General features: G+C 38.9%; 2 protein-coding genes across 2 annotated transcripts; both read right to left on the bottom strand.

Moving 5' to 3' along the window:
- Window positions 1-208: 208 nt before the first annotated feature.
- Window positions 209-2,911, bottom strand: LOC131365806 (polymeric immunoglobulin receptor-like). The gene is made up of 5 exons (XM_058409672.1): window positions 2,718-2,911; window positions 2,303-2,605; window positions 1,806-2,135; window positions 1,585-1,641; window positions 209-1,302 (listed from the first exon to the last, which is right to left on the bottom strand). The coding sequence occupies exons 1-5, from the start codon at window positions 2,761-2,763 to the stop codon at window positions 1,112-1,114; spliced, it is 927 nt and encodes a 308-aa protein (XP_058265655.1). The 5' UTR covers window positions 2,764-2,911; the 3' UTR covers window positions 209-1,111.
- Window positions 2,912-15,612: 12,701 nt separating this feature from the next.
- Window positions 15,613-23,740, bottom strand: LOC131365801 (uncharacterized). The gene is made up of 7 exons (XM_058409669.1): window positions 23,583-23,740; window positions 23,161-23,460; window positions 22,703-23,032; window positions 22,503-22,544; window positions 16,523-16,633; window positions 16,369-16,400; window positions 15,613-16,044 (listed from the first exon to the last, which is right to left on the bottom strand). The coding sequence occupies exons 1-7, from the start codon at window positions 23,623-23,625 to the stop codon at window positions 15,784-15,786; spliced, it is 1,119 nt and encodes a 372-aa protein (XP_058265652.1). The 5' UTR covers window positions 23,626-23,740; the 3' UTR covers window positions 15,613-15,783.
- Window positions 23,741-26,128: the final 2,388 nt, after the last annotated feature.

The raw sequence follows: 26,128 nt of genomic DNA, 5'->3' as shown, positions 1-26,128 counted from the left end.
AGAAGAGTTGATTAAAAACAAAAGAGAACTTAATGAGCTTGTTAGGAATTAGGAATTAGGAAATACCAGATTCCAATTTCAACCAAAAGTGTGTGTGTGTGTGTGTGTGTTCTCTGTTAATTAGAAATAATGTAAGAAGGCATAATCTTGACTTAGAGAGCTGATAAAAAATGAATACATCATTTAAAGCACAGTTTGGAAGTGTGTTTTTATTGATAATGATTTGTAAATATAGCAAAGGAGAATTTCATTAACATGTAGATCTCTTAAGCATCGACAGCATAACCAAAATAAGACATTCGATGTGTCGTACAAGATGACATCACTAAATGTCTTTCCTATTATCAGCTAGACTCATGACAGAGGTTCATAAGTAAACTTCTAATAACAGTGCAGAATAAAGCTCAGAATTAAACATCATGCCAAAAGATAGATAAATGGTTAATTAAAAATTATTACATAAAAAAGAAGTAAAGAAGAACTATAATAGTCAACTTTATATTTAAGAAAACAAAGGCAAGAACAAATAACAAGAACAACAACATCTACACATGCGCACACACACACAGGATGGCTAGCGATCCTCCAGAACCTTGTCAATGAACTAGTATGGATTTGTGATCAACATGCTTTTTTAGATCACAGTCCTATAAAGAAGTGAAGAGAGACTCACTACAGAGTTGAGAGTTGAGCCTCTAAGATGCAGCTCATAATATTAAGAACAGAGTTCAACAGCTCAGGAAGGAAGTTCTGACTGATTAATTTGCTGCTGCAGTTTAATAGTGCACTCGTTCCAATGTTTTCATACACAGAAGCGGAATGATTGTTAAAATCAGGAGGAAGCTGAAAGCAGAAAAAAAAGATAATTGTCACTTGCATCCTCTCACAGTAATGAATTCAGTCTTCAGTTTAATATTGTCATGTGTTTTTATATGAATAAGGAAATTCCCAAAATTCTATTCACAATAAACTGTTTCAATATATCACATTATAGAATTATCATCAAAATATCATATTCTTACATCAAGCAATGCACTTGTTACTTGCAGAGCACACTCATACTCACACTCAGATTTACACAGTCATGCTTACACACTGACATACTCACAACTTACAACTCACTCACTTGTGTGTGTGTGTGTGTATGTGTGTGTGAGTGTGAATGTTTGTCACAAAATTTTCTTTTTTTGTCATAAACTTGTTTTCTCTTCTGTTTCAGTTTGTAGATCATCATTAGTCCACATCCTCCAATCAGCAGCAGTGCCGCACAAACACAGACATTGATGATGATAACAGAGGAACCTGGAGACAGAAATAGAGACAATACAGAGCAGGATCAGACCAAACACATCAACTTTATACATGACCATAAACACATATATTACAATATAATGTGTGTGTGTGTGTGTGTTGCTGTCATGTTGTACACAAGGACAAGAGAACCTACAACATCTGAGTACCAAACTCTTCTGACAAACACGAATACAACCTCTAACAGGAGCAGCCGCAAGAAGACAAAAAAAAAACAAACAAATAAAAGCACACAATGAAAAAGTGAGTTCATGAAGAGTAAAGAGTTCTTACTGAAACACACTGCAGATGGAGCTGCACTCGGTGCTGCTGAGGACATCAGGTAGGTGCCTGTTGTTGTTGGGTAAATGTTTGTGTTCAGTTTAATATATAAGATTGCAAAAAGGCCACTACTGAGACAAGTCTTTAATGCTGTCTGTACTCTCAGGTTTAGTTCAATTGAGAATGATTTGTCTAAACATTTCTTTTCAAAATGGCAAAACTACAATGCTCACCTGTAACATGTAGCCACATCTCTCTAAAGTAGGAGTAATATTTGACTGACCCCCCTCCATTCCACACGCCAAATAAATAAAATAACTCATCAGTTTCTCTCACGTCGCTGATGTTCACAGTGAGAACTTTAGCACTTCTGTCATCAGAAATGGAGAATCTGCCGTTTTGATATTTTATTTTAGTATCAAGAATTCGTTCAGTCTTAGTGTCATCATCGATTGTTATGACATATTTGGTGTTTTTTTCATACTCCACTGGATAGTTACAGGTGATGGTGATATTCTGCCCAAGATAAGCACTCATTATTTTTGGCACCCCTGAAGATGTATCTGTCAATTAAACACACAAATATAAAATTGACTTACTAAGCTTTATAGACGTGTAATACCTTTAATGCACAGTTAGAAAAGTACTAGCTCTATATACCATATGAAAGTTTTAAATGTGTGTGAGTAGATACAGAGGTATTAGAAAAAAACCTAAAATTTCTACTCACTATTATGAACTTTTAGGGTCACAGTGGAGTTGCTCTGATCCCCTACTCCAAATCTATACGTTCCAGCATCTTGTGGCTTCAGCTTTCTGATCAATACTATGAAGTGGTTTTCTGTGTTTGAGTACAACTCAAATCTTCCAACTTGAACTTCAGAGCGTTTGGTGCCAGCACGTATTATATCAGTGCAGTCTTTTTCATTCACTTTGCAAATATATTTTCTGTTGTGTTTGTACCACTGTATATCAGAGATGATAATGACGCTTCCTCCTGAGTAACCATTCACATCAGTGCAGTCTACTGGACCTGTCAATCAAAAGAAAATTGCATTTGTATCCGTAACCTCACCAAGCTTTCAATATTCTCATAATCCAGGATAAATAGCTTCACATGCAGTTACTAAAGAAGAATATCTGACCTGAGATCAGGTATAGGATGATGATGAGGAGGATCTTCATCTTCATTCTGGAATGAAATTCAGCTTCACTTCACTTCCACTCCTACACTTTTGTTGAAATTTGCTCTGTCTATCTCACTGAGGAAAGTTCTACTGATCCTCACATCTGCTTTGTGATCTGATGTCTTTCTGTTTCTTTTGTTCTGTCATTTCCTCTGTTCTCAGAATGCTTTTTTTCAGTAGAAAAAATGTAACACTTGTGCTGCAGAAAAGAAACACATTAAACCCATCTAATGTTCTTTCATGTTCTTTAAATGTTCTGACATTGAGGTGACACTATAATTTCTTAGTAAGGCAGGGAACATTTGCTAAATGAAACAAAATCATTGACACCCCCAGTTAGTTTCTCTAGTTGAATGAATAGTACAATTCAAGAAATGCATGCATTTTTTATTCATTTTATTTGTGTATGGTATAGTCTTGTATCGAAGAAAACATTTTAATTGGGCTTTTTGTGTGTTTTTTGTGTAGTTATTTGCCTTTTGCAATACTGACAAGTAGGCTGCAGTCAGAGGTTCAGTGTTTTGCAGTCAGGGGATTAATGTGTCACAGTATGAACTTCAGAGTCCACAGCAATAAGAAATGTGTGTTAGAGTCAGACTTTTGTATTATTTATTTATTTATTTATTTATTTATTTATTTATTTATTTATTTATTTATTTTTATGGGTGAATAAAAAAATTTCAGAGTATTTATTGAATAATTGATTGAATGCCAGACAATGTGGCATTTTGATTTTAAGAATCTGATTTTGTAGAATAATGTTTGAATATCATTTTTCATTTAGCATCTCCAGAGAGACTGGGACTAGAAATGTATTCAGGTTTAATCAGCTATCAGAACTAACAGGAAAACGGCTGTAACACTAAGACATATTTGTATTTGTATGTTTTTATTGCTCCAAACATCTGTATGCTTAAATCCAAAGTTGGTTTCGGACTAAACCCTGGAAATCCCTGGCTGCTGATGTTATGAGGATTATTAAGATTAGGATGTTAGGATTATTAGCTCAAAGAGTGCCCCAATGTCTTACACTGAGGTTTATGGCAAATAAATAGACAGTTGATAGGGATTTATTATCTTTATTAAAATAAAGATTATTTAAATATCTTCATTATAAATATCTTATCATTGAAACAACTACAAACCAGCATTACTAATATCTAGGCATTACATTTATCTTCACATTCACAGTTCATCCATCCATCTATCCATTTTCTTTACCCGCTTTATTCCTAATTAGGGTCACGGGGATCTGCTGGAGCCTATCCCAGCACACAATGGGCAAAAGGCAGGTGTACACCCTGGACAGGTCTCCAGTCCATCACAGGGCCACACATATAGACAGACAACCACACACACTCACACTCACTCCTATGGGCAATTTAGAATTACAAATTAACCTAATGTACATGTTTTTGGACTGTAGGAGGAAACCAGAGTACCCAAAGTAAACCCATGCAGGCACAGGGAGAACATGCAAACTCCACACAGAACATTCACAGTTCAGTTTGATTTTATTTGTATAGTACATTTAACAATTCCACGTTGTCAAAAAACAGCTCTTCAGATTCAACAGGCAATAAAAATCTCATATATCAAGTTAATAATGGCAAAAATCAACATTTGTTAACCTTTTTTGTCAATAATGATGACATCAGGCATGAATCAATACAATTGTGCCTCAGGTATATATATATATATATATATATATATATATATATATATATATATATATATATATATATATATATATATATATATATATACATATATAAGTAGGAATAAAGCGGGTAAAGAAAATGGATAGATGGATGGATGAACTGTAAATATAATACACGTTTGAAAGGTTTTTAAACAATTTAGCAAGTTGCATTTCCTTTGATTACTTTATTAATCCAGCTGATGTCAACTTGGCAATAAAATCCATATAGTTAAATGAGTGTGAATGAGAAGATTTTAGATTTAAATCTCAGTCATCACATTATAATTTGGGGGGAAAGTAACAAAAGTTTCAGATGGCTACGTAACTGTGTTTTGGACATAGATATTGAAAAGGTTAAATGTGTTTTCTTGAATTATTAATTGTTTAGACAGATTTGACCTAAGTACACAGAAATGCATTTTATATGATGAGATAAAGACTAACGTTGTCAAAAAACAGCTCTTCAGTTTCAACTGGCAATAAAAATCTCATATATCAATTTAATAATGGCAAAAATCAACATTTGTTAACCTTTTTTGTTAATAATGATGACATCAGGCATGAATCAATACAACTGTGCCTCAGGTATATACATATATATATATATATATATATACTTTCACACTTAATCTCTGTCACTCTTCCTTTCTCATATATATATATATATAGACAGATTTGACCTAAGTACGCAGAAATGCATTTTATATGATGAGATAAAGACTAACAGCAAAGGTTAATGCGGCATCAACAGGAAATGCTGTTTCTGAACAAATGAAATGTGTCAAAGTGACTGCATGCTGACATCAACAGTGTGAAAACATGCAACGAATAAACACACACAGAACCGTGAGCTCAAACAAAAAACTCCTGAGAAGCAGCAATGCCTAATAATATATAATATATAGATAATGTACTGTAAGATACAGATAATGTTGGAATTGAACAAATGCTATATTAATTATTTTCAAATTTTTTGCAAATGCCCCACGTTATACAACTTTTTTGGAGACACTTTTTATTATCTGTTAAAATCTGAGCTTGGCCAAGATGAACTCTGAAGAATTGAACAAGTCCATTAACATGCGCTTCGTATAAATCATAGAGGTAGCATTAGAGCTCAATTTAACCTTCACAACCTCAGTAGACAGCGACAGTGAGTTAATGAGCAGAAATATAGAGGCCATACCACAAGATGCAATTCGCAAAGAAACACATAGATAAGCCACAAAAGTTCTGAATCCAAGTTTAACCTCTATCAAAATGATGGAAAGGCCAAAATGTGGAGAAAGCGAGTATCTACTTATGATCCACAACATACAAGCCCATCGGTCAAACATGATGGACGTAGTGGACGGGCTTGCATGGCTTCTTCTGGAACAGTAATCTTTATTAATGTAATAACTCCTGTTGATAGCAGCAGAACTGAACATACTGCCAACACAAAATATGGGAAAAAAGGGAAGGTTTTAGACTGGTAAAATCATTCACTTGGCTTTAACCCAAAACTGAAACATCGATTGCCTTCTAAAACAACTCTCTCCAGCCCCACTAGGTTTTAGACTGGCAAAACAGACTTTTTGCAGAAAATCACTATATGATGGAACAATCTCAAGCTCAGTAGCCCAAAATTCACAAGATACACTTAAAACTTTTAGGGTACTAAAAAATTTGTTTCATTTAAAATAATGGTATTTTATGACAGTCATAATGATATTTAATGTTGTTGATCTTTCAGCTGCTCCCTGAGGGTCAGGGGTCGCCACAGCGGCCCAACTGGTCCGCACAACAACTTGGCACAGGTTTTACGCCGGATGCCCTTCCTGACGCAACCCTCCCATTTTTTATCCAGGCTTGGGACCAGCACTGCATCCAGTGGCTGGAGTTTGGGCATTGGCTTGGAATCGAACATGGGCCTTCCGCATGGTAGGTGGGAAACCTGCCACTGAGCCACCAATGGCCTTCATAATGATATGTAATGATTAATTAATTTTAACATTGTCACATTAGACAGTATTTTTGCATAATTCTGTGGGTGATATGGTCTTGGCAAAGGCATCTTATTTATTTGCAACCAGGATGAAATGGTGACATGTCTTTCATGAGACTGGTTATCTGAACTGTAGTTTAAGGGTACTGCACATTAAGTGTGTATTAGTGTCCTTCTCATTCATTGCTGAAATATTAAGAATTGTGACTGTGTTACTGGCAGGAAGTGTAGTGAATTTCTACCGGTGAGCAGTACGCTTCATTACATGGTTTGAATGGTGCTCATGCAGTGGAGGATTGAGGCCATTAAAGTGTGAGAAATAACAAAATATTAAGAAATATGTAACTGCAGTGAGTTAAACACTCCCTCTCTGTATTTTTCTTATTTTGATGGCGGTGTATTTTGCTGATTGACAGTGATTTCTGTTGGGATACGTCTCGTGTGGTGAGAAAAAGCACGTCATTGTTTCTTAAAGAAGTAACAATAGAAGTAATGGAAAATGATTAATACCAGCCTAATATTGAGACAGTTTTGTGGATAATTCTACGGGGACCAGTGTTATTAAAATGTTGTTATTTTTGTAGGCCCTCTGTGTGAGCATCTGAAGAAAAGTGGTGGTTAATAGTAAGTTTGAATTAATTTCAATTTATTTAATTTTCTCAAACAACCCATTTAGAAGTTTTTTGTTTATTGTGATGTAAAACTAAGTGTTAAGTGTAATGATATTTGTAATGTTTGAGATTTTTAAGAAACTTCAAAATCTTCCCTTATCTAATCTCTTGTACACTGGTTGGAAGATGCTCCAAGACAGGCCCCCATAACTCTTCAAAAGAGGTACTGTCTCCCCTGAGCACTGCAGTTATTCAATCCAAAGGCAAAATTCTAAAGATCTCTCTATACCAAAGGGTGAGCGGTGGAGGCCTAGGGTGACACCACTCAATAAGAATGCATTTCCTAGCAAGTAGCAGGAGCTTATTGCAAAGTAGGAACCGGTTATATGTTAAACCAACATTCTTTGCAGGTAAACCAAGTAAGAAAAAAGATCTCCCCCACTTTCCGGGCCACCCCATTACAAAACTTTGTAATTACTGGACAAAGCCAGAAGCAATGCATATATGTACCGATTTCACGCTGACATTCGTTACATAGTGGAAAGAGATTGCTATTTATCTTATTCAAAATTCATGGGGAAATGTATAATCTGAACAGTAATTTGCATTGCATTTCAACCAATCTATTGCAAATGAATATGTGTCTAGTAGACTTGACTGTATCTACCCAGTCAATATCGATATACTCAGAATTGAAATCTTTCTCCCAAATGCGCCAAATATGATCTATACCACCATGATCCATTGAATGAAACAAAAAGTATGCTTTTGAAATAACATGTTGCGTGTTGGTAATTTTCAACAGAAAATCATCTATATCACAGTATACTGGCCTATCCCCAGGAGGTTTGACATTACTAGAATGAATAAAATGATGAACCTGGAAGTATCCCCAAAAGCTGCTACTGTCCAATTCGAATTTGTCCTTCAGCTGATTACAGGACATTAACACAACCCTGTTAATATTTCATTCCGCTGCTATGCTTATGTTTGTGTTTTTGTTTATTTCTATTTGCACTACCCCTGCTACTGTATTTTTGCACAATACGTGTTGTCAGGCCACTATAAATATATATATATATATATATTTGAATTCTCTTTATTCTATTTTTATCATTTCCTCCTGTGTGATAAGGAATGTATGAATCCACTCTGAATCCTGTTTAAAATGGGTGTGTTTTATTTTTTACGTATAATGAAAATGTTTGAGAAATTCTTTATTATTTGCATGAATTCATTTATTCATTCTGTGGTGGAACTGGGGCATATACGAGGAACACTGGGTGTAGGGTTTGAATATACACTGACCAGGCATAACATTATGACCACCTGCCTTATATTATGTTGGTCCCTATTTTGCTGCCAAAATAGCCCTGACTCCACTAGATCCCTGCAGATGTGCTGTGGTATTTGACACCAAGATGTTAGCAGCAGATCCTTTAAGTCCTGTAATTTGCGAGGTGGGGCCTCCATGGATCGGACTTGTTTGTACAGCACATCCCACAGATGCTCAATTGGATTGAAATCTGGGGAATTTGGAGGCAAAGTCAACAGCTCAAAGTCATTGTTGTGCTCACCAAACCATTCCTGAATAATTTCTGCTTTTTGGCACAGCGCATTATCCTGCTAAAAGAGGCCACAGCCCTCAGGGAATACCATTTCCATGAAAAGGTGTACATGGTCTGCAACATTGCTTAGGTAAGTGTTATGTGTCAAAGTAACCTCCACATGGATGGCAGGACCCAAGGTTTCCCAGCAGAACATTGCCCAAAGCATGACACTGTCTCCGCTGGCTTGCCTTCTTCCAGTGCATCCTGGTGCCATGTGTTCCCACGTAAGTGAAGCACAAGCGCCTGGCCATCCACATGATGTAAAAGAAAACGTGATTCATCAGACCAGGCCACCTTCTTCAATTGCTCCATGGTCCAGTTCTGATACTCACGTGCTCATTGTTGGCACTTTCCACAGTGCACAGGGTTCAGCATGGACGTCCTAACTGGTCTGCAGCCATGCAGCCCCATACACAACAAACTGTGATGCACTGTGTATTCTGACACCTTTCTATCAGAACCAGCATTAACTTCTTTAGCAATTTGAGCAACAGTAGCTCGTCTGTTGGATCGGAACACACAGGCCAGCCTTCACTCCACATGTGCATCAATAAGGCTTGGCCACCCATGACCCTGTCGTCGGTCCTGTCCCCTGCTTCCTTAGACTCAAACTGGACATAGCCATATCCTTTTGACCCCTTTTCATTACTAACAACACAGAATTTGTCAAACAGAACTAATCTAATTCATAATTAATCAGTAAGATTAGTAAGATTAAGTCCTAACCTTGCATGACAGGACCTTTACAAACTTGGGGAAGGCGTCAAAAAGGGCCATGGTGTCAGTGGATTTGTCCAGGTTTTTGACAATCAGGTTTCTCCTGCCACTGTTCTGCAGAGATGGATCCTTCTGAGACCATATGATATGCATGGGCCGTTCCATAAGGAGTTCAAAATTGAACATTTCTCTTGATCGCTCAGCTCAGGGAATGGAAAGAAATAACAGGTATTTATTTCAGTACCAAATGCTGGTTGTTATGAAACAATGTCTTAGTAGTTACTTTACTTAATCTCACATGGAAAAAGCCTAGAGGGAATTTAAACCATAAAACACTGATATATTCATTCTCAGAAAATACGTAACTCCTAAAATGTCTGTAAAAATACAATTCAAATAAGGCACAAACTTTAACCTGACCATATCCATGTAATAAAGAGGTAAAATAATATGACCCTAGGCTATCAGTGTCACAGACACGCCGGACCCGACCCCTCACCAGCGCCCTCACTCTCCCGAGTATTGATTTAGATCACCTGCATCTCTTCAGTTAATTACCTCCACTCACCTATTTAAGAGCACTCTCTTCACTTCATCCCTGTCTGGTCTCGGATAGACACTGACTCTAAGTCATGTTTACGGCTGTCAGCATTAGCCACAGTGCTACCACTATTTTGCCGTATTGTCTGGACTGCTACCTCCTCCTTGCTCGCTGCTCTCCCCGATTCTTCTCACCTCCATGCACGGTGTCTTCATCTCCCTCCAGCTCCAGCTTCTAGCTCTCTCTCTAAAGCTGAGTATTCTCCACCCTCCTTTTTCCACCCGCATTTTCCATTTAATAAACATACCCCTTCCGAGGTTTAAACCCTCCATTGTCTGTTCCTCTCTGGTGTTTTCTGACAATCAACTTGTATTAAAATGCAGAAATGTAAGAAACAGCGTTCTCTTGTGTTCTCTATGGATTGTATTACCGTTGACTCGATGCTGAAGTTGATGAAAGCGTAGCCGCATTTCTCCAAAAAAATCAACCTCTCGGTGGCAAAATCTTCAAATGCAAAATCAACATTTATTAGGCTTAATAACACGATAACCTACTGTTTTAAACAGAAAAGCCTTAATACAAATACAATAAAAATACTTAAAAAAACTTAAACTCATAAGTATGATAATAAAACTAAAGAAAAAATAATGAACAGTCCTGCTATTAGTAATTTTAGTGTTAAAAACACAAATCAAATAAATATTACATGGCTAATTATTATGGATGTTTTACACAAAATACAAGATATAATGCTGCTGCTGCTAAACTGCTGCTAAACATTGTTAATAGCTACTAATTGTTGCTAAACACTGATAGAAGCTACTAACTGTTGCTAAATGCTGTTAATTGCTACTAAACACTGTTAACTACTGTTTGTTCTTGCTAGACATCTCCTTGGTTATTGATGATTGAAAAAGAATTCTCTTTATTAGAAATAGATTTTGGAATAAAATGTGGCCAAATTGTCTCACCAAACAAGTGAAATGTGTGCTGAGTCTTAATGAACTGTAAGCAAATTTCTTTTTTTAAAACAAGTCACACTCCAAAGATGAATTTAATACAACACAGCTTAAAGTATCAAAATATAGAAAGAAAAAACTATATTTAATCCCTTATGTACATAAACAGAATAATAGTTATTATTCAATTTATTTTTTATTTATAATTATAACATAAGAACAACTACTGTACAATTAATCTATAAATTAACTTTATATTTGAATATGAAATTATATCATGATAAAATCTCCAGTGATCACTTTATCCTGGTCAGGGTGGATATCCTGGAAACACTGGAAGTGAAGCATGGATACAAGTTGAATGGGACACCAGTCCATCTCAAGGAAGGATGCATGAACATTCATACCTAGTTGTGTAACAGTGTAACGTCCAGGTCCCCCGCACCACACAGGGCTCGAACCCGGATCTCCATGGGAACAGCATGCATCCACATGCCATGGAACTCAGACCCACATGCAGGATCAATTGAGTGCTGCTTTATTCACAGGGGAAAGACGAGACAAACAGAACATCACACAAACTAAAAAGACAAACCAAAATCATGTAGAACGGAGAGGTAAACATACAAACACACAACATCAAACACCAAACAATGACTGACACCAACAGGCACAGAAGAGCTCGTGTATATATATATATATATATATATATACAGTGAGGGAAAAAATTATTTGATCCCCAGCTGATTTTGTACGTTTGCCCACTGACAAAGATGAGGTCTCCAGACCTTAATCCCATAGAAAATCTGTGGAGGGAGCTACAAAAGGGTCAGCCACAAAACCTTGTGACTTGGAGAGGATCTGCAAAGAGGAGGCCCAAATTCCTTGAGATGTCAGATGTGTGCAAACCTGGTGGCCAACTACAAGAAATGTCTGACGTCTGTGATTGCCAACAAGGGTTTGCCACCAAGTACTCAGTCATATTTTGCAAAGGGATCAAATACTTATTTCACTCAATAAAATACAAATCAATGTATAACTTTTCTGAAATGTATTTTTCTGGATTTTTTTGTTTTTATTCTGGCTCTCACTGTTCAAATACACCTACTATTAAAATTACAGACTGATCATTTCTTTGTCAGTGGGCAAACGTACAAAATCAGCAGGGGCTCGAATAATTTTTTCCCTCACTGTATATACACTATATTGCCAAAAGTATTCGCTCACCCATCCAAATAATCAGAATCAGGTGTTCCAATCACTTCCATGGCCACAGGTGTATAAAATCAAGCACCTAGGCATGCAGACTGTTTTTACAAACATTTGTGAAAGAATGGGTCACTCTCAGGAGCTCAGTGAATTCCAGCGTGGAACTGTGATAGGATGCCCCCTGTGCAACAAATCCAGTCGTGAAATTTCCTCGCTCCTAAATATTCCACAGTCAACTGTCAGCTGTATTATAAGAACATGGAAGTGTTTGGGAACGACAGCAACTCAGCCACGAAGTGGTAGGCCACGTAAACTGACGGAGCGGGGTCAGCGGATGCTGAGGCGCATAGTGCGAAGAGGTCGCCAACTTTCTGCAGGGTCAATCGCTACAGACCTCCAAACTTCATGTGGCCTTCAGATTAGCTGAAGAACAGTGCGCAGAGAGCTTCATGGAATGGGTTTCCATGGCCGAGCAGCTGCATCCAAGCCGTACATCACCAAGTGCAATGCAAAGCGTCGGATGCAGTGGTGTAAAGGACGCCGCCACTGGACTCTAGAGCAGTGGAGACGCGTTCTCTGGAGTGACGAATCGCGCTTCTCCATCTGGCAATCTGATGGACGAGTCTGGGTTTGGCGGTTGCCAGGAGAACGGTACTTGTCTGACTGCATTGTGCCAAGTGTAAAGTTTGGTGGAGGGGGGATTATGGTGTGGGGTTGTTTTTCAGGAGCTGGGCTTGGCCCCTTAGTTCCAGTGAAAGGAACTCTGAATGCTTCAGCATACCAAGACATTTTGGACAATTCCATGCTCCCAACTTTGTGGGAACAGTTTGGAGCTGGCCCCTTCCTCTTCCAACATGACTGTACACCAGTGACCAAAGCAAGGTCCATAAAGACATGGATGACAGAGTCTGGTGTGGAGGAACTTGACTGGCCTGCACAGAGTCCTGACCTCAACCCAATAGAACACCTTTGGGATGAATTAGAGCGGAGACTGAGAACCAGGCCTTCTCGTCCAACATCAGTGTGTGACCTCACAAATGCGCTTCAGGAAGGATGGTCAAAAATTCCCATAAACACACTCCTAAACCTTGTGGACAGCCTTCCCAGAAGAGTTGAAGCTGTTATAGCTGCAAAGGGTGGACCGACGTCATATTGAACCCTATGGATTAGGAATGGGATGTCACTTAAGTTCATATGTGAGTCAAGGCAGGTGAGCGAATACTTTTGGCAATATAGTGTATATGTTTGGACACACCATTTAATGCAATGTTTTTTGTTTAGGGATTTATTTTCTACATTCTAGAACAGTACTGGAGATTTCAAAACTATGAAATAACACACATGGTCTTAAGTAATCCATATGTAATGACAACAAAAAACAGTCAGTTGTTATTTTAAGACACGGAGGTCAGGTGTCCGGGAATAGTTCTTGCAAGAACAATATTGTCAAGTGCATTTGCAAAACCCATCAAGCACCATGATGAAACTGGCTCACATGAAGACCATCCCAGGAAAGCAAGACCAAAACTTACCTCTGCTGCAGAGGAGAAGTTCATTTAGAGTTACCAGCCTCAGAAATCACCAATTAACAGCACCTCAGATTAGAGCCGTTATGAAGGCTTTACAGAGCATCAGTAGCAGACATATCTCAATATCAACTGTTCAAACGAGATTATTGTGTATTTCGGCCGCCTTCAGGATTGTTTTACAATGTAGAAAGAAATAAACATCAGGAAAGACCATGGAATTAGAAGGTGTGTCCAAACTTTTGACTGGTAGTGTGTATACAGTATATATACATCCGAGAAATAAACAAATAAACAAAAATTAATGAATTAGAGTTTCTAACCTTTATAGATGTGCATTAACCCCACCCCACCCCCCACACCCAAAAGGGCATCCTGACGTGTTTACCAGATATATTTAAATAATGTTTTTATTTTGTGTGAGTGGTTAGGCAAAGAAAGTAACATTATAAGATCCTCTGTATAAATCTGTATATTCCAGCATTGTGTGGCTTTAGCTTTGTGATCAATAATAAGGAGAGGTTTTTTATGTTTGAATACAACTTGAATCTTTAACTTGAGTACAACTTTAACTGTAACTGCAAGATAACATAATAACACTTCCTCCTTTGTAACCAAACACACCGGAGCAGTCTACTGGACCTGTCAGTCAAAAGAAAATCTCATCATGTCAGTAACCTCACTGAGATTTCAATATTCTCATAATCCAGGATAATTAACTTCATATGCAGTTACTAAAGGAGAATACCTGACCTGAAATCAGGTAGAGATTGACAAGGAACTTCACTTCTACTCTTTAATCCTCACTTTTTCTTTGTGGTCTGATTGTCATTTCCTCTTTCACAATGCTGTATTCATCAGTGATTCAGATCAGCATGATTATTTTTATTATTAGTAGTAGTAGTATTACTTGTTTTTGTCTTTGGTTGCTGGCTTATTTATTTATTTATTTATTTATTTGGTTTTATATATATATATATATATATATATATATATATATATATATATATATGCTTTTATCTGTTTTCTTTTTCATTTAAAAACAGAATACACACCACCAGTTGTAAAGCAATTTTTTCCCCTTTGTGCAACAATGTACTTTAGTTTGACCAACAGGAAATTGTTAAATACCACACAGTGTTGTGAAGACTGGAAGTATGTGTTGAAAGTACCAAAAGAAATGACACTGCCATTTTATTTTCTTCAGTTGAATAAGTGGTAAAATTCAGTAATTGTGTGTGATGTTTATTCATTTTAACTGTGTATGATTTTCAACTTGTCTTGAATCAGGGGACATTTTTTTTAAAGTGGGCTTTGTGTGTTTTGTTTTTTGTGCAGATAGACACTATGCAGATGAGTCACCTTTACTGACAGTGACTATTTCTCTATGACATCAATTTCATTCAATCAAGCAATAAAAATAAGTCGTTTGTTTTCACCACCTACTACATACAGTATGTATGCTAACTAGAGTAATGTAAAAAAAGCTGGGGATTTTTGTGATGAATCAGTGATTCCATTACACAGAACACTATAATAGAGAACAACGTGCGTAGAGAATCAGGTATATGGGTATAATGTGAGTAATAAATCGAGTATATGTTTCTGATACAATTCAAGCTTCTGATCCCTACTAAATGAAGAGGTGGAAGTTAGTACCTCTCTTTGTGGAGGGATGCAAATGCAAGTCCACACACTCACTCTCTTTCACAACTAGGGGCAATTTTGGGTCAGAATATGACCAGAAGATCAGGATTTAAGCCCCAGCACCACCAAGCTGCCACTGTTGGACCCTTGAGCAAGGCCCCCAACCAACCTTCATGTTCCAGGGGTGCTGCATCATGGCTGACCCTGTGCTCTGTCCCCCAACCCTCCAGGGATGGGATATGCAAAGAAAGGTTTTCACTGTACAGTAATGTATATGGGACAAATAATTAATTTTAGGTTAAAACTAAATTGCCACACTGGTGCTTACAAAAGCAAATAACACATTTAATGTCATAGCAGGTGGCATTTATTTGTTATTTGACAACACTAACAAACAGACAAAAAAAAGGTATTAGTTACAAAAAATTATATAAATTTCATAAATCTAAGACATTGTATAATTAATATTTTGTTGAAAGCACATTTTGGTGAAAGCATAATCATTGATTCGTTAATTATTCCACTGTTGAGGTGTGCTGGACAGTGGCGTACTCAGTTGTAGATTCCTCCTTTCTGAAGGTGATTGCAGCATCATCTGGATTCTTCTGGAAACTCACAGTGGTGTAAGTGAGATTTTGTTCTTGTGGTGGTGGTACCGTGGAGGAGATCTGTGTATCAGGACTGTGTGATGTAACATCCATATAAAGTTCGGTGTCTGTTGCAGAAACATGTGTGGTCTGATCAATCTCCTCGTAAATGCATTGACCAGGGTGAACCTGAGAGTTGACAAGAATGAAAATGTATAATTGTTTTGCACTGCTTTTTGTCATAAATATGAAACAGCTCACATAATGTTTGGTAATTCATCCAAATATATAAATTATACTATTGAAGCCGATTATTAGAGATTCATATTTGCGTTTCCTTGTATGTAAATTTACACATACTTACAAGTTATGAGTTATTGTAGGATATTAATATTTTTCTGAACTAACCATAATTCCATTAATACCACACATTGTTTTTAAATATTTCTATTTAGCTTGATAATATTTATTTAGCTTGATACACACATAACACATTCAGACATATAAACTGACCTGTTCATTGTCTTTGGATGAAGGTGCTGAATCTATAATTATACACAAAAGAAAAGGCTCAGTTTCATCCAGCTGACACTAACAATTCTAAAATCTTCATCTTAAATACTGAGGCATGATATCAATTGTGTGTGTTCAATACAAGAAACTCTACCTTGTGTTCTCATGTGTCTCATTTTGTAGGCCATCAGTGTAAATCCGCCAATCAGCAGCAGAGCCACACAGACACACACAATGATGATGATGATCATGGTACTGGAAGATTCTAGATACAGAAACAGAGACAATAAAGAACAGGAACAAACCAAACATGTACATTACCATAATCTTTAATCATAACTACAATCATGTATGTTATAGTGGATATGTGTGTACAGAAGAGCTGATTTGAAATCTTTAATGACGTCACGTTGTAGAAGAAGGAAAATAGAACCTTCTGTTTCTAATAGTGGACTACTTATAAGTGTGAAGCACTAACAAAACTGCTCCCCTGATAGTAACACACTGATCCCCTGAGAGTAACGCACTGATCCCCTGACAGTAACAACCTGATCCCATGACAGTAACACACTGATCCCCTGACAGTAACACACTGATCCCCTGATAGTAACAACCTGATCCCATGACAGTAACAACCTTATCCCTTGACAGTAACAAACTGATCCCCTGACAGTAACACACTGATCCCCTGACAGTAACACACTGATCCCCTGACAGTAACACACTGATCCCCTGACAGTAACACACTGATCCCCTGACAGTAACACACTGATCCCCTGACAGTAACAACCTGATCCCATGACAGTAACACACTGATCCCCTGACAGTAACAACCTGATCCCATGACAGTAACACACTGATCCCCTGACAGTAACAACCTGATCCCATGACAGTAACACACTGATCCCCTGACAGTAACAACCTGATCCCATGACAGTAACACACTGATCCCCTGATAGTAACACACTGATCCCCTGACAGTAACACACTGATCCCCTGACAGGTACACACACTGATCCCCTGATAGTAACACACTGATCCCTTGACAGTAACACACTGATCCCCTGATAGTAACACACTGATCCCCTGACAGTAACAAACTGATCCCCTGACAGTAACACACTGATCCCCTGATAGTAACACACTGATCCCCTGACAGTAACACACTGATCCCCTGACAGTAACACACTGATCCCCTGACAGTAACACACTGATCCTCTGACAGTAACACACTGATCCCCTGACAGTAATACACTGATCCCCTGACAGTAACACACTGATCCCCTGACAGTAACACACTGATCCCCTGACAGTAACACACTGATCCCCTGACAGTAACACACTGATCCCATGAGTGTAACACACTGATCCCCTGACAGTAACACACTGATCCCCTGACAGTAACACACTGATCCCCTGACAGTAACAAACTGATCCCATGATAGTAACACACTGATCCCCTGAGAGTAACAAACTGATCCCCTGACAGTAACAAACTGATCCCCTGACAGTAACACACTGATCCCCTGACAGTAACACACTGATCCCCTGACAGTAACACACTGATCCCATGAGTGTAACACACTGATCCCCTGACAGTAACACACTGATCCCCTGACAGTAACACACTGATCCCCTGACAGTAACAAACTGATCCCATGATAGTAACACACTGATCCCCTGAGAGTAACAAACTGATCCCCTGACAGTAACAAACTGATCCCCTGACAGTAACACACTGATCCCCTGACAGTAACACACTGATCCCCTGACAGTAACAAACTGATCCCATGATAGTAACACACTGATCCCATGAGTGTAACACACTGATCCCCTGACAGTAACAAACTGATCCCCTGACAGTAACACACTGATCCCCTGACAGTAACAAACTGATCCCATGATAGTAACACACTGATCCCATGAGTGTAACACACTGATCCCCTGACAGTAACACACTGATCCCCTGACAGTAACAAACTGATCCCATGATAGTAACACACTGATCCCATGAGTGTAACACACTGATCCCCTGACAGTAACACACTGATCCCCTGACAGTAACACACTGATCCCCTGACAGTAACACACTGATCCCCTGACAGTAACAAACTGATCCCATGATAGTAACACACTGATCCCATGAGTGTAACACACTGATCCCCTGACAGTAACACACTGATCCCCTGACAGTAACAAACTGATCCCATGATAGTAACACACTGATCCCATGAGTGTAACACACTGATCCCCTGACAGTAACACACTGATCCCCTGACAGTAACACACTGATCCCCTGAGAGTAACACACTGATCCCCTGACAGTAACAAACTGATCCCATGATAGTAACACACTGATCCCCTGACAGTAACAAGCTGATCCCCTGACAGTAACACACTGATCCCCTGACAGTAACACACTGATCCCCTGACAGTAACAAACTGATCCCCTGACAGTAACACACTGATCCCCTGACAGTAACACACTGATCCCCTGACAGTAACAACCTGATCCCATGACAGTAACACACTGATCCCCTGACAGTAACAACCTGATCCCATGACAGTAACACACTGATCCCCTGACAGTAACAACCTGATCCCATGACAGTAACACACTGATCCCCTGACAGTAACAACCTGATCCCTTGACAGTAACAACCTGATCCCATGACAGTAACAACCTTATCCCTTGACAGTAACAAACTGATCCCCTGACAGTAACACACTGATCCCCTGACAGGTACACACACTGATCCCCTGATAGTAACACACTGATCCCTTGACAGTAACACACTGATCCCCTGATAGTAACACACTGATCCCCTGACAGTAACAAACTGATCCCCTGACAGTAACACACTGATCCCCTGATAGTAACACACTGATCCCCTGACAGTAACACACTGATCCCCTGACAGTAACACACTGATCCTCTGACAGTAACACACTGATCCCCTGACAGTAATACACTGATCCCCTGACAGTAACACACTGATCCCCTGACAGTAACACACTGATCCCCTGACAGTAACACACTGATCCCCTGACAGTAACAAACTGATCCCATGATAGTAACACACTGATCCCATGAATGTAACACACTGATCCCCTGACAGTAACACACTGATCCCCTGACAGTAACAAACTGATCCCATGATAGTAACACACTGATCCCATGAGTGTAACACACTGATCCCCTGACAGTAACACACTGATCCCCTGACAGTAACAAACTGATCCCCTGACAGTAACACACTGATCCCCTGACAGTAACAAACTGATCCCATGATAGTAACACACTGATCCCATGAGTGTAACACACTGATCCCCTGACAGTAACACACTGATCCCCTGACAGTAACAAACTGATCCCATGATAGTAACACACTGATCCCATGAGTGTAACACACTGATCCCCTGACAGTAACAAACTGATCCCCTGACAGTAACACACTGATCCCCTGACAGTAACACACTGATCCCCTGACAGTAACAAACTGATCCCCTGACAGTAACACACTGATCCCCTGACAGTAACACACTGATCCCCTGACAGTAACAACCTGATCCCATGACAGTAACACACTGATCCCCTGACAGTAACAACCTGATCCCATGACAGTAACACACTGATCCCCTGACAGTAACAACCTGATCCCATGACAGTAACACACTGATCCCCTGACAGTAACAACCTGATCCCATGACAGTAACACACTGATCCCCTGACAGTAACAACCTGATCCCATGACAGTAACACACTGATCCCTTGACAGTAACAACCTGATCCCATGACAGTAACAACCTTATCCCTTGACAGTAACAAACTGATCCCCTGACAGTAACACACTGATCCCCTGACAGGTACACACACTGATCCCCTGATAGTAACACACTGATCCCTTGACAGTAACACACTGATCCCCTGATAGTAACACACTGATCCCCTGACAGTAACAAACTGATCCCCTGACAGTAACACACTGATCCCCTGATAGTAACACACTGATCCCCTGACAGTAACACACTGATCCCCTGACAGTAACACACTGATCCTCTGACAGTAACACACTGATCCCCTGACAGTAATACACTGATCCCCTGACAGTAACACACTGATCCCCTGACAGTAACACACTGATCCCCTGACAGTAACACACTGATCCCCTGACAGTAACACACTGATCCCATGAGTGTAACACACTGATCCCCTGACAGTAACACACTGATCCCCTGACAGTAACACACTGATCCCCTGACAGTAACAAACTGATCCCATGATAGTAACACACTGATCCCCTGAGAGTAACAAACTGATCCCCTGACAGTAACAAACTGATCCCCTGACAGTAACACACTGATCCCCTGACAGTAACACACTGATCCCCTGACAGTAACAAACTGATCCCATGATAGTAACACACTGATCCCATGAGTGTAACACACTGATCCCATGATAGTAACACACTGATCCCATGAGTGTAACACACTGATCCCCTGACAGTAACACACTGATCCCCTGACAGTAACAAACTGATCCCATGATAGTAACACACTGATCCCATGAGTGTAACACACTGATCCCCTGACAGTAACACACTGATCCCCTGACAGTAACAAACTGATCCCATGATAGTAACACACTGATCCCATGAGTGTAACACACTGATCCCCTGACAGTAACACACTGATCCCCTGACAGTAACAAACTGATCCCATGATAGTAACACACTGATCCCATGAGTGTAACACACTGATCCCCTGACAGTAACACACTGATCCCCTGACAGTAACACACTGATCCCCTGAGAGTAACACACTGATCCCCTGACAGTAACAAACTGATCCCATGATAGTAACACACTGATCCCATGAGTGTAACACACTGATCCCCTGACAGTAACAAACTGATCCCCTGACAGTAACACACTGATCCCCTGACAGTAACACACTGATCCCCTGACAGTAACAAACTGATCCCATGATAGTAACACACTGATCCCATGAGTGTAACACACTGATCCCCTGACAGTAACACACTGATCCCCTGACAGTAACACACTGATCCCCTGACAGTAACAAACTGATCCCCTGACAGTAACAAACTGATCCCATGATAGTAACACACTGATCCCATGAGTGTAACACACTGATCCCCTGACAGTAACACACTGATCCCCTGACAGTAACAAACTGATCCCCTGACAGTAACAAACTGATCCCATGATAGTAACACACTGATCCCATGAGTGTAACACACTGATCCCCTGACAGTAACACACTGATCCCCTGACAGTAACAAACTGATCCCCTGACAGTAACAAACTGATCCCATGATAGTAACACACTGATCCCATGAGTGTAACACACTGATCCCCTGACAGTAACACACTGATCCCCTGACAGTAACAAACTGATCCCCTGACAGTAACAAACTGATCCCATGATAGTAACACACTGATCCCATGAGTGTAACACACTGATCCCCTGACAGTAACACACTGATCCCCTGACAGTAACACACTGATCCCCTGACAGTAACAAACTGATCCCCTGACAGTAACAAACTGATCCCATGATAGTAACACACTGATCCCATGAGTGTAACACACTGATCCCCTGACAGTAACACACTGATCCCCTGACAGTAACAAACTGATCCCCTGACAGTAACAAACTGATCCCATGATAGTAACACACTGATCCCATGAGTGTAACACACTGATCCCCTGACAGTAACACACTGATCCCCTGACAGTAACAAACTGATCCCCTGACAGTAACAAACTGATCCCATGATAGTAACACACTGATCCCATGAGTGTAACACACTGATCCCCTGACAGTAACACACTGATCCCCTGACAGTAACAAACTGATCCCCTGACAGTAACAAACTGATCCCATGAGTGTAACACACTGATCCCTTGACATGTGCTGATACTTCTGTCGACATGTAGGTGGTGGTTGTTGTATAAAACATTAAAAAAAATCCCAGATTTTAAGACATGAATTTAATCCTGTCCCGTATATCAATCATATTTAGTGTTAGTGAGATCTGTTAGTGTAAATATTCATACATATTTAAAACAATATGAGTGTTACAGTATGAATAATGAGTGAGATCTTACTGAAATTCGTTCTATCAGATGAGATTTCTGTCCATGATTTGGCTGTTGTGTGAAAAATGAAAGAAACAATTACACAGTAAATCTTAAAACTTTAGACATGAATTTAATACTGTCCTGTAAATCAATCATATTTAGTGTTAGTGAGATCTGTTAGTGTAAATATTCACACATATTTAAAACAACGTGAGTAAAAGTTTCACCTCTAACATGCAGCTGAATCTCTGTGAAGAAGGAAAAATACTCTACTGAGTTCATTCTGTTGAAGACTCCACATAAATAAACTCCATCATCAGCTTCTGTCACATTACTGATGCTCAGACCGAGAACTTTAGCATTTCTGTCATCAGAAATGGAGAATCTGTTGTTCTGGGATTGGGTGTGAGTATCTACAATGTCATTTAAAACACTGCCATTGTCAAGTTTCATGATATACTTGTAGTGTCTGTCGTATACCACAGGATAGTTAGAGATGATGCTGATATTCTGTCCAGGAAAAGCATGCATTGTTTTTGGCCCAGGACAACAAGAATCTGTCAATTATAGAAACGAGAAAACAAAGCTCAAAAGCTGTGGAATGTCTTAATGATAACTTATCTTTGTTTTGGAAGGACAAAATGTTTTAGTTTTATTAATAGAATGAGGTTAAACATTCCCTCACCATTAGTAGCTGTCAGTGTCACATCAGTACTCAACCAACTTCCTACTCCCATTCTGTATGTTCCAGCATCCTGTGGCTCCAGACCCCTGATTAAAACTGTCACAAATCCTCTTGTATTTTCATACAGCATGAATCTTCCCTCTTGAACAGAATTCTTTGTGGTGTCAGTACGTATTATATCAGTGCATGATGTTCTTTCTTTCTTACAAATATATCTAATATATCTGAAATCCCATTTTAGATCAGAGATTATAATGATGCTTCCTCCTGTGTATCCAGTCACAACACAGCCCACTGGACCTGTCAGTCAAAAGGAAATCTTACTAATGTCTATAACATAACATAATAACCTTAATACAAACATAATACAAAACAATTTTATGTAACTTTATGTATTTGTTTGAAAGAAACAAGCAGCTGACCTGATATTAGTGAGAGGGTGAAGATGAGGAGGCTCTTCATCATGGAATGAAACTTCACTTCAATTCTACTCTTCTTTTGCTCTTTCCAGCGCACAGGGAAATGTTTTAGTGGACTTCTCTTAGCTGTTACTGCCCAAATGGCTGCATATCATTAGTAATTTCCTCTTTAGACAGGATATTGTGTGTAGGTGTTTTAAATGTATACTGTCACAACACCCTCTGGAGCACACTGCTCACTTCCTCTATATTACTGAAAGTGATTTGTAATGGTGGTTTATTTTTTTAATGGATTTAATGTGGCAAATAATAATCTTTTTCACTAGAGGACCAGTAGCTTTCAAACAGAAATAAACAAATAAAACCTGACCCTGGTTAATCTTGTTTCACACCATAACATCTGGCAACAATGAAACAGACCAAGCTCAGTTACTCAGCAAAATGATGTTATTTGACACATATGCGTAAAATCACCTGTACAGTATGTATTTTATGTTAGCTGCCGAAAAGTAATGATTTGTATTAATGAAAAAGTAATAATAACATGTCTGGAGAAACAGTTGAGGATGGGTGTGTACAGGTCAATCCTCTCCATTCATTAGGAAGTATAGGTGCTGATGTGGCTTCATCAATAATGTTCAGGAAGCATTTGCTGTTGCATATGATGTGCAGAACCAGGATACTGAAGTTGCTCTCTGTTTTTACTGCTGAACTTCAGCCTATGGTCATGATTCCATTCTGGTAATCTACCAGATTATTCCAACAGTTAGATTGTTAAGAAATACTCTGATTTTTCTGAAGTCACCAGTCACTTTAGTCTTGCTGACATTAAGAGACCATTTGTACTTGCACCAGACTCCCTCACTTCCTCTCACTGATGTTGGTGGTTAGCAGTAAGACACTGATGTCTTTAGCAACTTTGATGACGTGGCTGCTGTGACGTTTGGAAATATAGTTGTGCTTGACCTGCTGCTCAGGAAATGCCGGATTCAGATGTATTTCAGTTTTTACGAGCTAGTAGCTCATTTATACAAATTGCCTCTATATTGTCTAATAAAAAGCATTTTGTTCTCTAAATCCTATTCTAGGACACTGCAGTGAGTCATTTATTATGATCAAAGTCTGTAAAACTGTATTACAGTCGAAGTGATCTTCTTCCATGTATTTATTACTAAAGGCACAAATGGAACATATAAACAAATGGAACATATAAACAAGCTGTTCCTCATTAATCCTTAGCTATTCACAGATAGCTGTGTGATGAAGATGTCAAGTGGACCATCTACAGCATATGGCATTGCAGCTTATCTTTAATTTTCAGTTCTACACTGTAAACCCGGATGAGTTGAATTTACTTAAACATTTCTTAGAAAACCAGTTGCCTAAGTAATGTGTACTCAAAAACTTGAGTAAATTTAACTTAAAATTCCCAGCTCTTCCAACATCTTTCTTAAGTTCTATGTACTTAAAAATATATATATTTATTTAACATAAAATCTTTTGTTATATTAATTACTTTTTCAGTTACTACGCTTGGAATATTTAAGTTCAATACACTAAATTCCATGCTGATTTAACTTGAAATTATTTGTAATATCAATTACTTTGTTCAATTACTCTACTCTTTTTCTTAAGTAAAGATTTTAATTCAAAGCAGAAAAATCTGAAAAAACAAATAACAATAATAATTTTTTTTTTTTTTTGGTGCCAATACAATAAAAATACACTGCAAACAATGAACAACAGTGAACATTTTAAAATGGAAACATTACAAACAAGCAATGTGGTAATAGTAACATAATAGCAACATAACCATTACCTTTTACAGTGCAAGCTGATTTTCAAATCAAAGACTGAATTTTTGGTGCCAGCTCACTTTTCCCTAGCTTGAGCATTACCTGTTGAATAAAGTCAAAACTGTTTTTCATACACTTAGGGTAGTCCAGGTGCAAGGCATAAATTAGCCCAAAAAGGACACAGAAGGCTTGAGGCAGGTTGGTCAGTTCCTCCATCACCAAACTCCCTTCCAAGATGATTGCCACTTTGGATGCGTTTAGCCAGTGGCAGGCCGGGCATTTCACACCTAGGCTTTCACTGGTGTCCTTCCTGAATTAATCCACCTCTATACCATCATTATGACACCACCATGGGCATCGCTAGGCCATTTTCTACTCAGCCCTCATAAAATTCTGCGATTCTCCATAAACTGTACACAAATTCATGATCGCCTCAGTCCCCTTTAAATTTTATATAAAAACAGCGGCAGACCGCGGTGTTGCAGAGCGAGGATCAGAGGACAAGTGTGTGTGTGTGTGTGTGTGTGCGTGATCAGGAAGACTTGTATTTGGCTTCTTCAGTACTCAAATGTTATGCACATCTATGCAATACAGTGGAATGCTGCAATAAGTTTACCATCCTACCCTGTTAGTCAAACCTTGATTTTATTTTATTTATTTATTTTTTACTATTATACCCTCATTGGGGGCTGAGCCCCCCTTAAATGAAAATTCTAGAATCACCCCTGGACACCATGGCAATAGATACTAATC

Source organism: Hemibagrus wyckioides, linkage group LG15, assembly GCF_019097595.1.
Source record: "Hemibagrus wyckioides isolate EC202008001 linkage group LG15, SWU_Hwy_1.0, whole genome shotgun sequence".
In the NCBI taxonomy this organism is placed as follows: domain Eukaryota; kingdom Metazoa; phylum Chordata; class Actinopteri; order Siluriformes; family Bagridae; genus Hemibagrus; species Hemibagrus wyckioides.
The sequence above is the reverse complement of the archived record's forward strand: the minus strand, read 5'-3'. Positions and strand labels throughout refer to the sequence as shown.

What these genes read in the sequence shown, in the direction of transcription:
- LOC131365806 (XM_058409672.1), bottom strand. Translation starts at nt 2,763, where the DNA reads ATGAAGATGAAGATCCTCCTCATCATCATCCTATACCTGATCTCAG. An exon ending in GACCCTAAAAGTTCATAATA is followed by an intron (nt 2,136 to 2,302) that starts GTGAGTAGAAAT and finishes TTTAATTGACAG; the next exon opens with ATACATCTTCAGGGGTGCCA. An exon ending in GATGTGGCTACATGTTACAG is followed by an intron (nt 1,642 to 1,805) that starts GTGAGCATTGTA and finishes CAACAACAACAG; the next exon opens with GCACCTACCTGATGTCCTCA.
- LOC131365801 (XM_058409669.1), bottom strand. Translation starts at nt 23,625, where the DNA reads ATGATGAAGAGCCTCCTCATCTTCACCCTCTCACTAATATCAG. An exon ending in GACACTGACAGCTACTAATG is followed by an intron (nt 23,033 to 23,160) that starts GTGAGGGAATGT and finishes TATAATTGACAG; the next exon opens with ATTCTTGTTGTCCTGGGCCA. An exon ending in GATTCAGCTGCATGTTAGAG is followed by an intron (nt 22,545 to 22,702) that starts GTGAAACTTTTA and finishes TTCACACAACAG; the next exon opens with CCAAATCATGGACAGAAATC.